The sequence below is a fragment of the Haliotis rubra genome, unplaced genomic scaffold (assembly GCF_003918875.1).
Source record: "Haliotis rubra isolate DU_JTF1 unplaced genomic scaffold, ASM391887v1 Scf18, whole genome shotgun sequence".
Classification (NCBI taxonomy): Eukaryota; Metazoa; Mollusca; class Gastropoda; order Lepetellida; family Haliotidae; genus Haliotis; species Haliotis rubra.
Genome location: NW_025765780.1, coordinates 1,005,861 through 1,022,241, shown reverse-complemented (window position 1 = coordinate 1,022,241; position 16,381 = coordinate 1,005,861). Strand labels below are relative to the sequence as shown.

At 44.6% G+C, this 16,381-nt stretch overlaps 1 protein-coding gene across 1 annotated transcript in view; it reads right to left on the bottom strand.

Annotated features, from left to right (window-relative positions):
- The window catches only part of LOC124273351 (chloride transport protein 6-like), a 121,192-nt gene that overhangs the window by 67,700 nt on the left and 37,111 nt on the right, over nt 1-16,381 (bottom strand). The window contains exon 14 of the mRNA XM_046708588.1: nt 2,326-2,413. Within this exon, the coding sequence (XP_046564544.1) occupies nt 2,326-2,413 (88 nt within the window). The remainder of the gene's footprint in view (nt 1-2,325; nt 2,414-16,381) is intronic.

Below are 16,381 nucleotides of genomic sequence, written 5' to 3'. Positions count from 1 at the left end.
TCTACAGTAGTAACAGGGCAACACAGGTACCCTACAATACTAACTGGGCAACACATGTACTCTCCAGTACTAACTGGTCAATGCAAGTACTCTTCAGTAGTAACTTGGCAACACAGGTATTTTTCAGTAGTAACTGGGCAACACAAATGGTCCCGGGTATAAGCTGGGCAACACAAATACACTCTAACAGGACGGTAGTATCCCCAGCAACCTGGGGGCAAGAAATGTCGTATCTAGTATCAGTGTGGCAACCTAAGCCACGGAAGCAGTATCACATCAACGCACGTAACCTACAATATTGTCAACTGGCTTCCTATACACGTAAAATGGCCGTGTATTGTTTACGAAATCTAATTCACTCGCTCAGGCCGCAGCCTGAGGATTTTGATTTTCGTGTGCACTTTATTATTAGCATTCTCTTCCCACAGAGGTTACTTGTCATATCTTCCTACGAACCATTCTCTTCCCACAGAGATTACTTGTCATATCTTCCTACGAACCTCTGTTCTAATACGGCCCTTTCATTGTGCGAGTGTTCAGGATTCGTGATTGGTTGCAATCAGATTTAGTTGTGCAATCAGCGACGTTGTTTCAAAAGTGATCATTCGCAAGGCCTCGGTTATTTCCGTATGTTTCGAGAAAACTAAACCTCTTCCCCTGCGCGATGCGCAAACGTTTCTTCTAGACAGAACTCAGTCATGTTATGGCGGATCAGTGGCGTCTCCATCGTGACAACGGACACGCTAGCCATTAAACGTCTTGTGTGTAACATCAACACAAGTCCCCGGCAGATGGGGGATATTTGTGGCCCCACATTTGCTTGTGTTAGTCAAGTTGAATCTAGGTCGATGTAACACGTGTTCTGCTTGGATAGAAAGAAGGGAGATAATTCGTGTTGCGATCTTTTGCCGCTAGGGGATTTTACGAGAACCGGGAAATATGGCCGTATTAGAACAGAGGTTCGTAGGAAGATATGACAAGTAACCTCTGTGGGAAGAGAATGTAGTGTTAGTTGACGGTTTGTTTTTTTATTCGTGATTCAGATGCACAGTTTGGTGAAGGACATTTTAAGTTTGTTGACGAAGTGGAGGTAGATAGGTTGACATCTGCTTGGTTCGGGGCATGATCTACTATATACGTCACAGAACGGAAAGGTCTGTTTACAGATCACGGAGGATGGCAAACCATAAACGTTTAAATATTTTGTGCAATCTATGGCTGGTTGCCGGGTAACACTGGTCGCGGGTACACAAAAGTATACAATCATATCAATGTGGTAACTGATATCTGTCCCATCTGAGCTGTGAGCCAGCCTGTACAGTGGTAGCATGGGCGGTAATCTATTATGATCATCTTTGAGTGTACCGTCAGCAGCACGGCATGGAAAAATCAAGGCATTCAAGCTGTATGTGGGAAGGATAGTCCGAAGTGATGTTTTTTCCCTTTGCATCCTAGGTGCATGGCAAACCAAGACTCATGGCCAGGGCAAACCGATCGGGATGAACCGGGTATCGAAATCAGTCTGTATGCCTGGAGATCATAATCAGGAATTATCGAGGATCATAATCGGAGTAAACCAGGGTTCATAATTGGGACAAACCACGACTCTAATTCGAGACAAAATAAATGTGACCAAAAACACCGGATCATATCCGTGGCAAATCAATGATCATAGTCATGGCCCACAGGGCTCACAATCGGGACAGGCAGAGATCACAGTCGCCAGGGTTAACAATCGGGGCAGATCAGGGATCACAGTTGGGGCAGATCAGAGATGACAATCGGGGCAGATCAGGGATCACAGTCGCTAGGGTTAACAATCGGGACAGACAGGGATGACAATCGGGGCAGATCAGGGATGACAATTGGGGCAGATCAGGGATCACAGTCGCCAGGGTTAACACTCGGGGCAGATCAGGGATCACAGTTGGGGCAGATCAGAGATGACAATCGGGGCAGATCAGGGATCACAGTCGGGGCAGATCAGGGTAAACACTCAGGGCAGATCAGGGATGACAGTCGGGCAGATCAGGGATGACAGTCGGGGCAGACAGGGATGACAATCGGGGCAGATCAGGGATGACAATCGGGGCAGATCAGTGATCACATTCGGGGAACTCAAGGGATGATAGTCAGGGCAAATAAGGGATCACAGTTAGGGCACATCATGGACAATGAGGTGTAGTAGGATTGTGTCATGCTTAATTACATGGTGGGATTAACTATAAATTCTAGGAAAATAGATCGTCATACACGAGCATGCAACAGATTCACAACATATCTATGTTGCTGATGAACAATATTGAAATAGAGATTTGAACTTACAGTTAAAGGGCTGCACTCCCCAAGTGTCATGGCGGCAGTAAATGCAACCGTTGTTGTTACCATGGCAACCAAGGCAGCTTCAAGAATTCTAAATAGATGAGGCAGTTGTCAGACATGTGTCAGGCGGTGAGGAACAAAACACTTATGGAAATGTGTCCATGTAATTCAATTGCAATGCTGTCAAGATTTCTCACCATAGAGATTCAAAATGTCCCTTCAGGGAAACCACTACTGATAACAGCAAGACTTCAAGTATAGTTCAAATATCCTTTACAACATTTTGCATAAACGGTAGGGATATGTGAAAATATTGTCGGATACAACCAATGTCTGGCCAGGCCGTCTCGGATTTTACCGTCGACAACGTAGAAGTACACAGTTGATGCCTCGTCCAACCGTCTTCAGCATCGTAAAGAAGACAGATACTCTAACTGTCTCGTCAAACCGACTACCACTGTCTGAAGAGGACAGATATACCTAGGGTCTGATCAGGCCGACTATCACACTCTGAAGAAGACAGATACTCCTAATGTCTGATCAGGTCACTACCACGCTCTGAAGAAGACAGGTACTCTTAATGTCTGATCAGGCCGACTACCACACCCTGAAGAAGACAGATACTCCTAATGTCTGATCAGGTCGTGTACCACACTCTGAAGAAGACAGATGCTGTTAATGTCTGATCAGGCCGACTACCACATTCTGAAGAAGACAGGCACTCCTAATGTCTGATCAGGTCGTGTAGCAAGCTCTGAAGAAGACAGATACTCCTAATGTCTGATCAGGCCGACTACCACACTCTGAGGAAGACAGACGCTCCTAATGTCTGATCAGGTCCTGTACAACAATCTGAAGAAGACAGATACTCCTAATGTCTGATCAGGCCGACTACCACTCTCTGAAGAAGACAGAAACTGTAAATGTCTGATCAGGCCGACTACCACGCTCTGAAGAAGACAGACGCTCCTAATGTCTGATCAGGTCGTGTACCACACTCTGAAGAAGACAGATACTCCTAATGTCTGATCAGGCCGACTACCATACTCTGAAGAAGACATATCCTCCTAATGTCTGATCAGGTCGTGTACCACACTCTGAAGAAGACAGATACTGTTAATGTCTGATCAGGCCGACTACCACACTCTGAAGAAGACAGATACTCCTAATGTATGATCAGGCCGACTACCACGCTCTGAAGAAGACAGATACTCCTAATGTCTGATCAGGTCGTGTACCACACTCTGAAGAAGACAGATACTGTTAATGTCTGAGCAGGCCGACTACCACACTCTGAAGAAGACAGATACTCCTAATGTATGATCAGGCCGATTACCAGACTCTGAAGAAGACAGATACTCCTAATGTCTGATCAGGTCGTGTACCACACTCTGAAGAAGACAGATACTGTTAATGTCTGATCAGGCCGACTACCACACTCTGAAGAAGACAGATACTCTTAATGTCTGATCAGGTCGTGTACCACACTCTGAAGAAGACAGATACTCCTAATGTCTGATCAGGTCGTGTACCACACTCTGAAGAAGACAGATACTGTTAATGTCTGATCAGGCCGACTACCACACCCTGAAGAAGACAGATACTCTTAATGTCTGATCAGGTCGTGTACCACACTCTGAAGAAGACAGATACTCCTAATGTCTGATCAGGTCGTGTACCACACTCTGAAGAAGACAGATACTGTTAATGTCTGATCAGGCCGACTACCACCCTCTGGAGAAGACAGATACTCCTAATGTCTGATCAGGTCGTGTACCACACCCTGAAGAAGACAGATACTCCTAATGTCTGATCAGGTCGATTACCGCACCCTGAAGAAGACAGATACTCTTACTGTCTGATCAGGTCGTGTACCACACTCTGAAGAAGACAGATACTGTTAATGTCTGATCAGGCCGACTACCACACTCTGAAGAAGACAGATACTCCTAATGTATGATCAGGCCGATAACCAGACTCTGAAGAAGACAGATACTCCTAATGTCTGATCAGGTCGTGTACCACACTCTGAAGAAGACAGATACTGTTAATGTCTGATCAGGCCGACTACCACACTCTGAAGAAGACAGATACTCTTAATGTCTGATCAGGTCGTGTACCACACTCTGAAGAAGACAGATACTGTTAATGTCTGATCAGGCCGACTACCACCGTCTGGAGAAGACAGATACTCCTAATGTCTGATCAGGTCGTGTACCACAGCCTGAAGAAGACAGATACTCCTAATGTCTGATCAGGTCGATTACCGCACCCTGAAGAAGACAGATACTCTTAATGTCTGATCAGGCCTACTACCACACTCTGAAGAAGACAGATACTCCTAATGTCTGATCAGGCCGATTACCAGACTCTGAAGAAGACAGATACTCCTAATGTCTGATCAGGTCGACTACCACACCCTGAAGAAGACAGATACTGTTAATGTCTGATCAGGCCGATTACCACACCCTGAAGAAGACAGATACTGTTAATGTCTGATCAGGCCGATTACCACACCCTGAAGAAGACAGATACTGTTAATGTCTGATCAGGCCGATTACCACACCCTGAAGAAGACAGATACTGTTAATGTCTGATCAGGCCGATTACCACACTCTGAAGAAGACAGATACTGTAAATGTCTGAGCAGGCCGATTACCACACCCTGAAGAAGACAGATACTGTTAATGTCTGATCAGGCCGATTACCACACCCTGAAGAAGACAGATACTGTTAATGTCTGATCAGGCCGATTACCACACCCTGAAGAAGACAGATACTGTTAATGTCTGATCAGGCCGATTACCACACCCTGAAGAAGACAGATACTCTTAATGTCTGATCAGGTCGACTACCACACTCTGAAGAAGACAGATACTGTTAATGTCTGATCAGGTCGATTACCACACTCTGAAGAAGACAGATACTGTTAATGTCTGATCAGGCCGACTACCACCCTCTGGAGAAGACAGATACTCCTAATGTCTGATCAGGTCGTGTACCACACCCTGAAGAAGACAGATACTCCTAATGTCTGATCAGGTCGATTACCGCACCCTGAAGAAGACAGATACTCTTAATGTCTGATCAGGCCGACTACCACACTCTGAAGAAGACAGATACTCCTAATGTCTGATCAGGCCGATTACCAGACTCTGAAGAAGACAGATACTCCTAATGTCTGATCAGGTCGACTACCACACCCTGAAGAAGACAGATACTGTTAATGTCTGATCAGGCCGATTACCACACCCTGAAGAAGACAGATACTGTTAATGTCTGATCAGGCCGATTACCACACCCTGAAGAAGACAGATACTCCTAATGTCTGATCAGGCCGATTACCACACCCTGAAGAAGACAGATACTGTTAATGTCTGATCAGGCCGATTACCACACTCTGAAGAAGACAGATACTGTAAATGTCTGAGTCAGGCCGATTACCACACCCTGAAGAAGACAGATACTGTTAATGTCTGATCAGGCCGATTACCACACCCTGAAGAAGACAGATACTGTTAATGTCTGATCAGGCCGATTACCACACCCTGAAGAAGACAGATACTGTTAATGTCTGATCAGGCCGATTACCACACCCTGAAGAAGACAGATACTCTTAATGTCTGATCAGGTCGACTACCACACTCTGAAGAAGACAGATACTCTTAATGTCTGATCAGGTCGACTACCACACTCTGAAGAAGACAGATACTGTTAATGTCTGATCAGGTCGATTACCACACCCTGAAGAAGACAGATACTCTTAATGTCTGATCAGGTCGACTACCACACTCTGAAGAAGACAGATACTGTTAATGTCTGATCAGGTCGATTACCACACCCTGAAGAAGACAGATACTGTTAATGTCTGATCAGGTCGACTACCACACCCTGAAGAAGACAGATACTGTTAATGTCTGATCAGGCCGATTACCACACTCTGAAGAAGACAGATACTGTTAATGTCTGATCAGGCCGATTACCACACTCTGAAGAAGACAGATACTGTTAATGTCTGATCAGGCCGACTACCACACTCTGAAGAAGACAGATACTGTTAATGTCTGATCAGGCCGATTACCACACTCTGAAGAAGACAGATACTGTTAATGTCTGATCAGGCCGATTACCACACTCTGAAGAAGACAGATACTGTTAATGTCTGATCAGGCCGATTACCACACCCTGAAGAAGACAGATACTGTTAATGTCTGATCAGGCCGATTACCACACTCTGAAGAAGACAGATACTGTTAATGTCTGATCAGGCCGACTACCACACTCTGAAGAAGACAGATACTGTTAATGTCTGATCAGGCCGATTACCACACTCTGAAGAAGACAGATACTGTTAATGTCTGATCAGGCCGATTACCACACCCTGAAGAAGACAGATACTCTTAATGTCTGATCAGGCCGACTACCACACTCTGAAGAAGACAGATACTGTTAATGTCTGATCAGGCCGACTACCACACTCGGAAGAGGACAGATACTCTTAATGTCTGATCAGGTCACTACCACACTCTGAAGAAGACAGACACTGTTAATGTCTGATCAGGCCGATTACCACACCCTGAAGAAGACAGATACTCCTAATGTCTGATCAGGCCGATTACCACACCCTGAAGAAGACAGATACTGTTAATGTCTGATCAGGCCGATTACCACACTCTGAAGAAGACAGATACTGTAAATGTCTGATCAGGCCGATTACCACACCCTGAAGAAGACAGATACTGTTAATGTCTGATCAGGCCGATTACCACACCCTGAAGAAGACAGATACTGTTAATGTCTGATCAGGCCGATTACCACACCTGAAGAAGACAGATACTGTTAATGTCTGATCAGGCCGATTACCACACCCTGAAGAAGACAGATACTCTTAATGTCTGATCAGGTCGACTACCACACTCTGAAGAAGACAGATACTGTTAATGTCTGATCAGGCCGACTACCACACTCTGAAGAAGACAGATACTGTTAATGTCTGATCAGGCCGATTACCACACCCTGAAGAAGACAGATACTCTTAATGTCTGATCAGGTCGACTACCACACTCTGAAGAAGACAGATACTGTTAATGTCTGATCAGGTCGATTACCACACCCTGAAGAAGACAGATACTGTTAATGTCTGATCAGGCCGATTACCACACCCTGAAGAAGACAGATACTGTTAATGTCTGATCAGGCCGATTACCACACTGGGAAGAAGACAGATACTGTTAATGTCTGATCAGGCCGATTACCACACCCTGAAGAAGACAGATACTGTTAATGTCTGATCAGGTCGACTACCACACTCTGAAGAAGACAGATACTGTTAATGTCTGATCAGGCCGATTACCACACTCTGAAGAAGACAGATACTGTTAATGTCTGATCAGGCCGATTACCACACTCTGAAGAAGACAGATACTGTTAATGTCTGATCAGGCCGATTACCACACTCTGAAGAAGACAGATACTGTTAATGTCTGATCAGGCCGATTACCACACTCTGAAGAAGACAGATACTCTTAATGTCTGATCAGGCCAATTACCACACTCTGAAGAAGACAGATACTGTTAATGTCTGATCAGGCCGACTACCACACTCTGAAGAAGACAGGTACTCTTAATGTGTGATCAGGCCGATTACCACACCCTGAAGAAGACAGATACTCTTAATGTCTGATCAGGCCGACTTACCACACTCTGAAGAAGACAGATACTGTTAATGTCTGATCAGGCCGATTACCACACTCTGAAGAAGACAGATACTCTTAATGTCTGATCAGGTCGACTACCACACTCTGAAGAAGACAGATACTGTTAATGTCTGATCAGGCCGATTACCACACTCTGAAGAAGACAGATACTGTTAATGTCTGATCAGGCCGATTACCACACTCTGAAGAAGACAGATACTGTTAATGTCTGATCAGGCCGATTACCACACTCTGAAGAAGACAGATACTGTTAATGTCTGATCAGGCCGACTACCACACCCTGAAGAAGACAGATACTGTTAATGTCTGATCAGGTCGACTACCACACTCTGAAGAAGACAGATACTGTTAATGTCTGATCAGGCCGATTACCACACCCTGAAGAAGACAGATACTGTTAATGTCTGATCAGGTCGATTACCACACTCTGAAGAAGACAGATACTGTTAATGTCTGATCAGGCCGATTACCACACTCTGAAGAAGACAGATACTGTTAATGTCTGATCAGGCCGATTACCACACTCTGAAGAAGACAGATACTGTTAATGTCTGATCAGGCCGATTACCACACTCTGAAGAAGACAGATACTGTTAATGTCTGATCAGGCCGATTACCACACCCTGAAGAAGACAGATACTGTTAATGTCTGATCAGGCCGATTACCACACTCTGAAGAAGACAGATACTGTTAATGTCTGATCAGGCCGATTACCACACTCTGAAGAAGACAGATACTGTTAATGTCTGATCAGGCCGATTACCACACTCTGAAGAAGACAGATACTGTTAATGTCTGATCAGGCCGATTACCACACCCTGAAGAAGACAGATACTGTTAATGTCTGATCAGGCCGATTACCACACTCTGAAGAAGACAGATACTGTTAATGTCTGATCAGGCCGACTACCACACTCTGAAGAAGACAGATACTGTTAATGTCTGATCAGGCCGACTACCACACCCTGAAGAAGACAGATACTGTTAATGTCTGATCAGGCCGATTACCACACTCTGAAGAAGACAGATACTGTTAATGTCTGATCAGGCCGATTACCACACCCTGAAGAAGACAGATACTGTTAATGTCTGATCAGGCCGATTACCACACCTCTGAAGAAGACAGATACTGTTAATGTCTGATCAGGCCGATTACCACACTCTGAAGAAGACAGATACTGTTAATGTCTGATCAGGCCGATTACCACACTCTGAAGAAGACAGATACTGTTAATGTCTGATCAGGCCGATTACCACACTCTGAAGAAGACAGATACTGTTAATGTCTGATCAGGCCGATTACCACACTCTGAAGAAGACAGATACTGTTAATGTCTGATCAGGCCGATTACCACACTCTGAAGAAGACAGATACTGTTAATGTCTGATCAGGCCGATTACCACACCCTGAAGAAGACAGATACTGTTAATGTCTGATCAGGCCGATTACCACACCCTGAAGAAGACAGATACTGTTAATGTCTGATCAGGCCGATTACCACACTCTGAAGAAGACAGATACTGTTAATGTCTGATCAGGCCGACTACCACACCCTGAAGAAGACAGATACTGTTAATGTCTGATCAGGCCGATTACCACACTCTGAAGAAGACAGATACTGTTAATGTCTGATCAGGCCGATTACCACACCCTGAAGAAGACAGATACTGTTAATGTCTGATCAGGCCGATTACCACACCCTGAAGAAGACAGATACTGTTAATGTCTGATCAGGCCGATTACCACACCTGAAGAAGACAGATACTGTTAATGTCTGATCAGGCCGATTACCACACTCTGAAGAAGACAGATACTGTTAATGTCTGATCAGGCCGATTACCACACCCTGAAGAAGACAGATACTGTTAATGTCTGATCAGGCCGATTACCACACTCTGAAGAAGACAGATACTGTTAATGTCTGATCAGGCCGATTACCACACTCTGAAGAAGACAGATACTGTTAATGTCTGATCAGGCCGATTACCACACCCTGAAGAAGACAGATACTGTTAATGTCTGATCAGGCCGATTACCACACTCTGAAGAAGACAGATACTGTTAATGTCTGATCAGGCCGATTACCACACTCTGAAGAAGACAGATACTGTTAATGTCTGATCAGGCCGATTACCACACCCTGAAGAAGACAGATACTCCTTAATGTCTGATCAGGCCGATTACCACACCCTGAAGAAGACAGATACTGTTAATGTCTGATCAGGCCGATTACCACACACTCTGAAGAAGACAGATACTGTTAATGTCTGATCAGGCCGATTACCACACCCTGAAGAAGACAGATACTCTTAATGTCTGATCAGGCCGACTACCACACTCTGAAGAAGACAGATACTGTTAATGTCTGATCAGGCCGATTACCACACTCTGAAGAAGACAGATACTGTTAATGTCTGATCAGGCCGATTACCACACCCTGAAGAAGACAGATACTGTTAATGTCTGATCAGGCCGATTACCACACCCTGAAGAAGACAGATACTGTTAATGTCTGATCAGGCCGATTACCACACTCTGAAGAAGACAGATACTGTTAATGTCTGATCAGGCCGATTACCACACCCTGAAGAAGACAGATACTGTTAATGTCTGATCAGGCCGATTACCACACCCTGAAGAAGACAGATACTGTTAATGTCTGATCAGGCCGATTACCACACTCTGAAGAAGACAGATACTGTTAATGTCTGATCAGGCCGATTACCACACTCTGAAGAAGACAGATACTGTAATGTCTGATCAGGCCGATTACCACACCCTGAAGAAGACAGATACTGTTAATGTCTGATCAGGCCGATTACCACACCCTGAAGAAGACAGATACTGTTAATGTCTGATCAGGCCGATTACCACACCCTGAAGAAGACAGATACTGTTAATGTCTGATCAGGCCGATTACCACACCCTGAAGAAGACAGATACTGTTAATGTCTGATCAGGCCGACTACCACACCACTGAAGAAGACAGATACTGTTAATGTCTGATCAGGCCGATTACCACACTCTGAAGAAGACAGATACTGTTAATGTCTGATCAGGCCGATTACCACACCCTGAAGAAGACAGATACTCTTAATGTCTGATCAGGCCGATTACCACACTCTGAAGAAGACAGATACTGTTAATGTCTGATCAGGCCGACTACCACACTCTGAAGAAGACAGATACTGTTAATGTCTGATCAGGCCGATTACCACACCCTGAAGAAGACAGATACTGTTAATGTCTGATCAGGCCGATTACCACACCCTGAAGAAGACAGATACTGTTAATGTCTGATCAGGCCGATTACCACACCCTGAAGAAGACAGATACTGTTAATGTCTGATCAGGCCGATTACCACACCCTGAAGAAGACAGATACTGTTAATGTCTGATCAGGCCGATTACCACACCCTGAAGAAGACAGATACTGTTAATGTCTGATCAGGCCGATTACCACACTCTGAAGAAGACAGATACTGTTAATGTCTGATCAGGCCGATTACCACACTCTGAAGAAGACAGATACTGTTAATGTCTGATCAGGCCGATTACCACACCCTGAAGAAGACAGATACTGTTAATGTCTGATCAGGCCGACTACCACACTCTGAAGAAGACAGATACTGTTAATGTCTGATCAGGCCGATTACCACACTCTGAAGAAGACAGATACTGTTAATGTCTGATCAGGCCGATTACCACACCCTGAAGAAGACAGATACTCTTAATGTCTGATCAGGCCGACTACCACACTCTGAAGAAGACAGATACTGTTAATGTCTGATCAGGCCGATTACCACACTCTGAAGAAGACAGATACTGTTAATGTCTGATCAGGCCGATTACCACACCCTGAAGAAGACAGATACTCCTAATGTCTGATCAGGCCGATTACCACACCCTGAAGAAGACAGATACTGTTAATGTCTGATCAGGCCGATTACCACACTCTGAAGAAGACAGATACTGTTAATGTCTGATCAGGCCGATTACCACACCCTGAAGAAGACAGATACTGTTAATGTCTGATCAGGCCGATTACCACACCCTGAAGAAGACAGATACTGTTAATGTCTGATCAGGCCGATTACCACACTCCTGAAGAAGACAGATACTGTTAATGTCTGATCAGGCCGATTACCACACCCTGAAGAAGACAGATACTGTTAATGTCTGATCAGGCCGACTACCACACTCTGAAGAAGACAGATACTGTTAATGTCTGATCAGGCCGACTACCACACTCTGAAGAAGACAGATACTGTTAATGTCTGATCAGGCCGATTACCACACTCTGAAGAAGACAGATACTCTTAATGTCTGATCAGGTCGATTACCACACTCTGAAGAAGACAGATACTGTTAATGTCTGATCAGGCCGATTACCACACCCTGAAGAAGACAGATACTGTTAATGTCTGATCAGGCCGATTACCACACCCTGAAGAAGACAGATACTGTTAATGTCTGATCAGGCCGATTACCACACTCTGAAGAAGACAGATACTGTTAATGTCTGATCAGGCCGATTACCACACCTGAAGAAGACAGATACTGTTAATGTCTGATCAGGCCGACTACCACACTCTGAAGAAGACAGATACTGTTAATGTCTGATCAGGCCGATTACCACACTCTGAAGAAGACAGATACTGTTAATGTCTGATCAGGCCGATTACCACACTCTGAAGAAGACAGATACTGTTAATGTCTGATCAGGCCGATTACCACACTCTGAAGAAGACAGATACTGTTAATGTCTGATCAGGCCGATTACCACACCTGAAGAAGACAGATACTGTTAATGTCTGATCAGGCCGATTACCACACTCTGAAGAAGACAGATACTGTTAATGTCTGATCAGGCCGACTACCACACTCTGAAGAAGACAGATACTGTTAATGTCTGATCAGGCCGATTACCACACCCTGAAGAAGACAGATACTCTTAATGTCTGATCAGGCCGATTACCACACTCTGAAGAAGACAGATACTGTTAATGTCTGATCAGGCCGATTACCACACTCTGAAGAAGACAGATACTGTTAATGTCTGATCAGGCCGATTACCACACTCTGAAGAAGACAGATACTGTTAATGTCTGATCAGGCCGATTACCACACTCTGAAGAAGACAGATACTGTTAATGTCTGATCAGGCCGATTACCACACCCTGAAGAAGACAGATACTGTTAATGTCTGATCAGGCCGATTACCACACTCTGAAGAAGACAGATACTGTTAATGTCTGATCAGGCCGATTACCACACCCTGAAGAAGACAGATACTGTTAATGTCTGATCAGGCCGACTACCACACTCTGAAGAAGACAGATACTGTTAATGTCTGATCAGGCCGATTACCACACCCTGAAGAAGACAGATACTGTTAATGTCTGATCAGGCCGATTACCACACCCTGAAGAAGACAGATACTGTTAATGTCTGATCAGGCCGATTACCACACCTCTGAAGAAGACAGATACTGTTAATGTCTGATCAGGCCGATTACCACACTCTGAAGAAGACAGATACTGTTAATGTCTGATCAGGCCGATTACCACACCCTGAAGAAGACAGATACTGTTAATGTCTGATCAGGCCGATTACCACACTCTGAAGAAGACAGATACTGTTAATGTCTGATCAGGCCGATTACCACACTCTGAAGAAGACAGATACTGTTAATGTCTGATCAGGCCGATTACCACACTCTGAAGAAGACAGATACTTACCAATGTCTGATCAGGCCGATTACCACACCCTGAAGAAGACAGATACTGTTAATGTCTGATCAGGCCGATTACCACACCCTGAAGAAGACAGATACTGTTAATGTCTGATCAGGCCGATTACCACACTCTGAAGAGAGATGATACTGTTAATGTCTGATCAGGCCGATTACCACACCCTGAAGAAGACAGATACTGTTAATGTCTGATCAGGCCGATTACCACACTCTGAAGAAGACAGATACTGTTAATGTCTGATCAGGCCGATTACCACACTCTGAAGAAGACAGATACTGTTAATGTCTGATCAGGCCGATTACCACACTCTGAAGAAGACAGATACTGTTAATGTCTGATCAGGCCGATTACCACACTCTGAAGAAGACAGATACTGTTAATGTCTGATCAGGCCGATTACCACACTCTGAAGAAGACAGATACTGTTAATGTCTGATCAGGTCGATTACCACACTCTGAAGAAGACAGATACTGTTAATGTCTGATCAGGGCCGATTACCACACTCTGAAGAAGACAGATACTGTTAATGTCTGATCAGGCCGATTACCACACCCTGAAGAAGACAGATACTGTTAATGTCTGATCAGGCCGATTACCACACCCTGAAGAAGACAGATACTGTTAATGTCTGATCAGATCAGGCCGATTACCACACTCTGAAGAAGACAGATACTGTTAATGTCTGATCAGGCCGATTACCACACCCTGAAGAAGACAGATACTGTTAATGTCTGATCAGGCCGATTACCACACCCTGAAGAAGACAGATACTGTTAATGTCTGATCAGGCCGACTACCACACCCTGAAGAAGACAGATACTGTTAATGTCTGATCAGGCCGATTACCACACCCTGAAGAAGACAGATACTGTTAATGTCTGATCAGGCCGATTACCACACCCTGAAGAAGACAGATACTGTTAATGTCTGATCAGGCCGATTACCACACCCTGAAGAAGACAGATACTGTTAATGTCTGATCAGGTCGACTACCACACTCTGAAGAAGACAGATACTGTTAATGTCTGATCAGGCCGATTACCACACTCTGAAGAAGACAGATACTGTTAATGTCTGATCAGGCCGATTACCACACCCTGAAGAAGACAGATACTGTTAATGTCTGATCAGGCCGATTACCACACCCTGAAGAAGACAGATACTGTTAATGTCTGATCAGGCCGATTACCACACTCTGAAGAAGACAGATACTGTTAATGTCTGATCAGGCCGATTACCACACCCTGAAGAAGACAGATCTCTTAATGTCTGATCAGGCTCGATTACCACACCCTGAAGACAGACACTGATAGGCTGATTACCATGAAGAAGACAGATACTGTTAATGTCTGATCAGGCCGATTACCACACTCTGAAGAAGACAGATACTGTTAATGTCTGATCAGGCCGACTACCACACCCTGAAGAAGACAGATACTGTTAATGTCTGATCAGGCCGATTACCACACTCTGAAGAAGACAGATACTGTTAATGTCTGATCAGGCCGATTACCACACCCTGAAGAAGACAGATACTGTTAATGTCTGATCAGGCCGATTACCACACCCTGAAGAAGACAGATACTCTTAATGTCTGATCAGGCCGATTACCACACCCTGAAGAAGACAGATACTGTTAATGTCTGATCAGGCCGACTACCACACTCTGAAGAAGACAGATACTGTTAATGTCTGATCAGGTCGATTACCACACCCTGAAGAAGACAGATACTGTTAATGTCTGATCAGGCCGATTACCACACTCTGAAGAAGACAGATACTGTTAATGTCTGATCAGGCCGATTACCACACTCTGAAGAAGACAGATACTGTTAATGTCTGATCAGGCCGACTACCACACTCGGAAGAAGACAGACTCTCCTAATGTCTGATCAGGCCGACTACCACACCCTGAAGAAGACAGATACTGTTAATGTCTGATCAGGCCGATTACCACACCCTGAAGAAGACAGATACTGTTAATGTCTGATCAGGCCGATTACCACACCCTGAAGAAGACAGATACTCTTAATGTCTGATCAGGCCGATTACCACACTCTGAAGAAGACAGATACTGTTAATGTCTGATCAGGCCGATTACCACAACCTGAAGAAGACAGATGCTGTTAATGTCTGATCAGGCCGATTACCACACCCTGAAGAAGACAGATACTCTTAATGTCTGATCAGGTCGACTACCACACTCTGAAGAAGACAGATACTGTTAATGTCTGATCAGGCCGATTACCACACTCTGAAGAAGACAGATACTGTTAATGTCTGATCAGGCCGATTACCACACCCTGAAGAAGACAGATACTGTTAATGTCTGATCAGGCCGATTACCACACCCTGAAGAAGACAGATACTGTTAATGTCTGATCAGGCCGATTACCACACTCTGAAGAAGACAGATACTGTTAATGTCTGATCAGGCCGATTACCACACTCTGAAGAAGACAGATACTGTTAATGTCTGATCAGGCCGATTACCACACTCTGAAGAAGACAGATACTGTTAATGTCTGATCAGGCCGATTACCACACTCTGAAGAAGACAGATACTGTTAATGTCTGATCAGG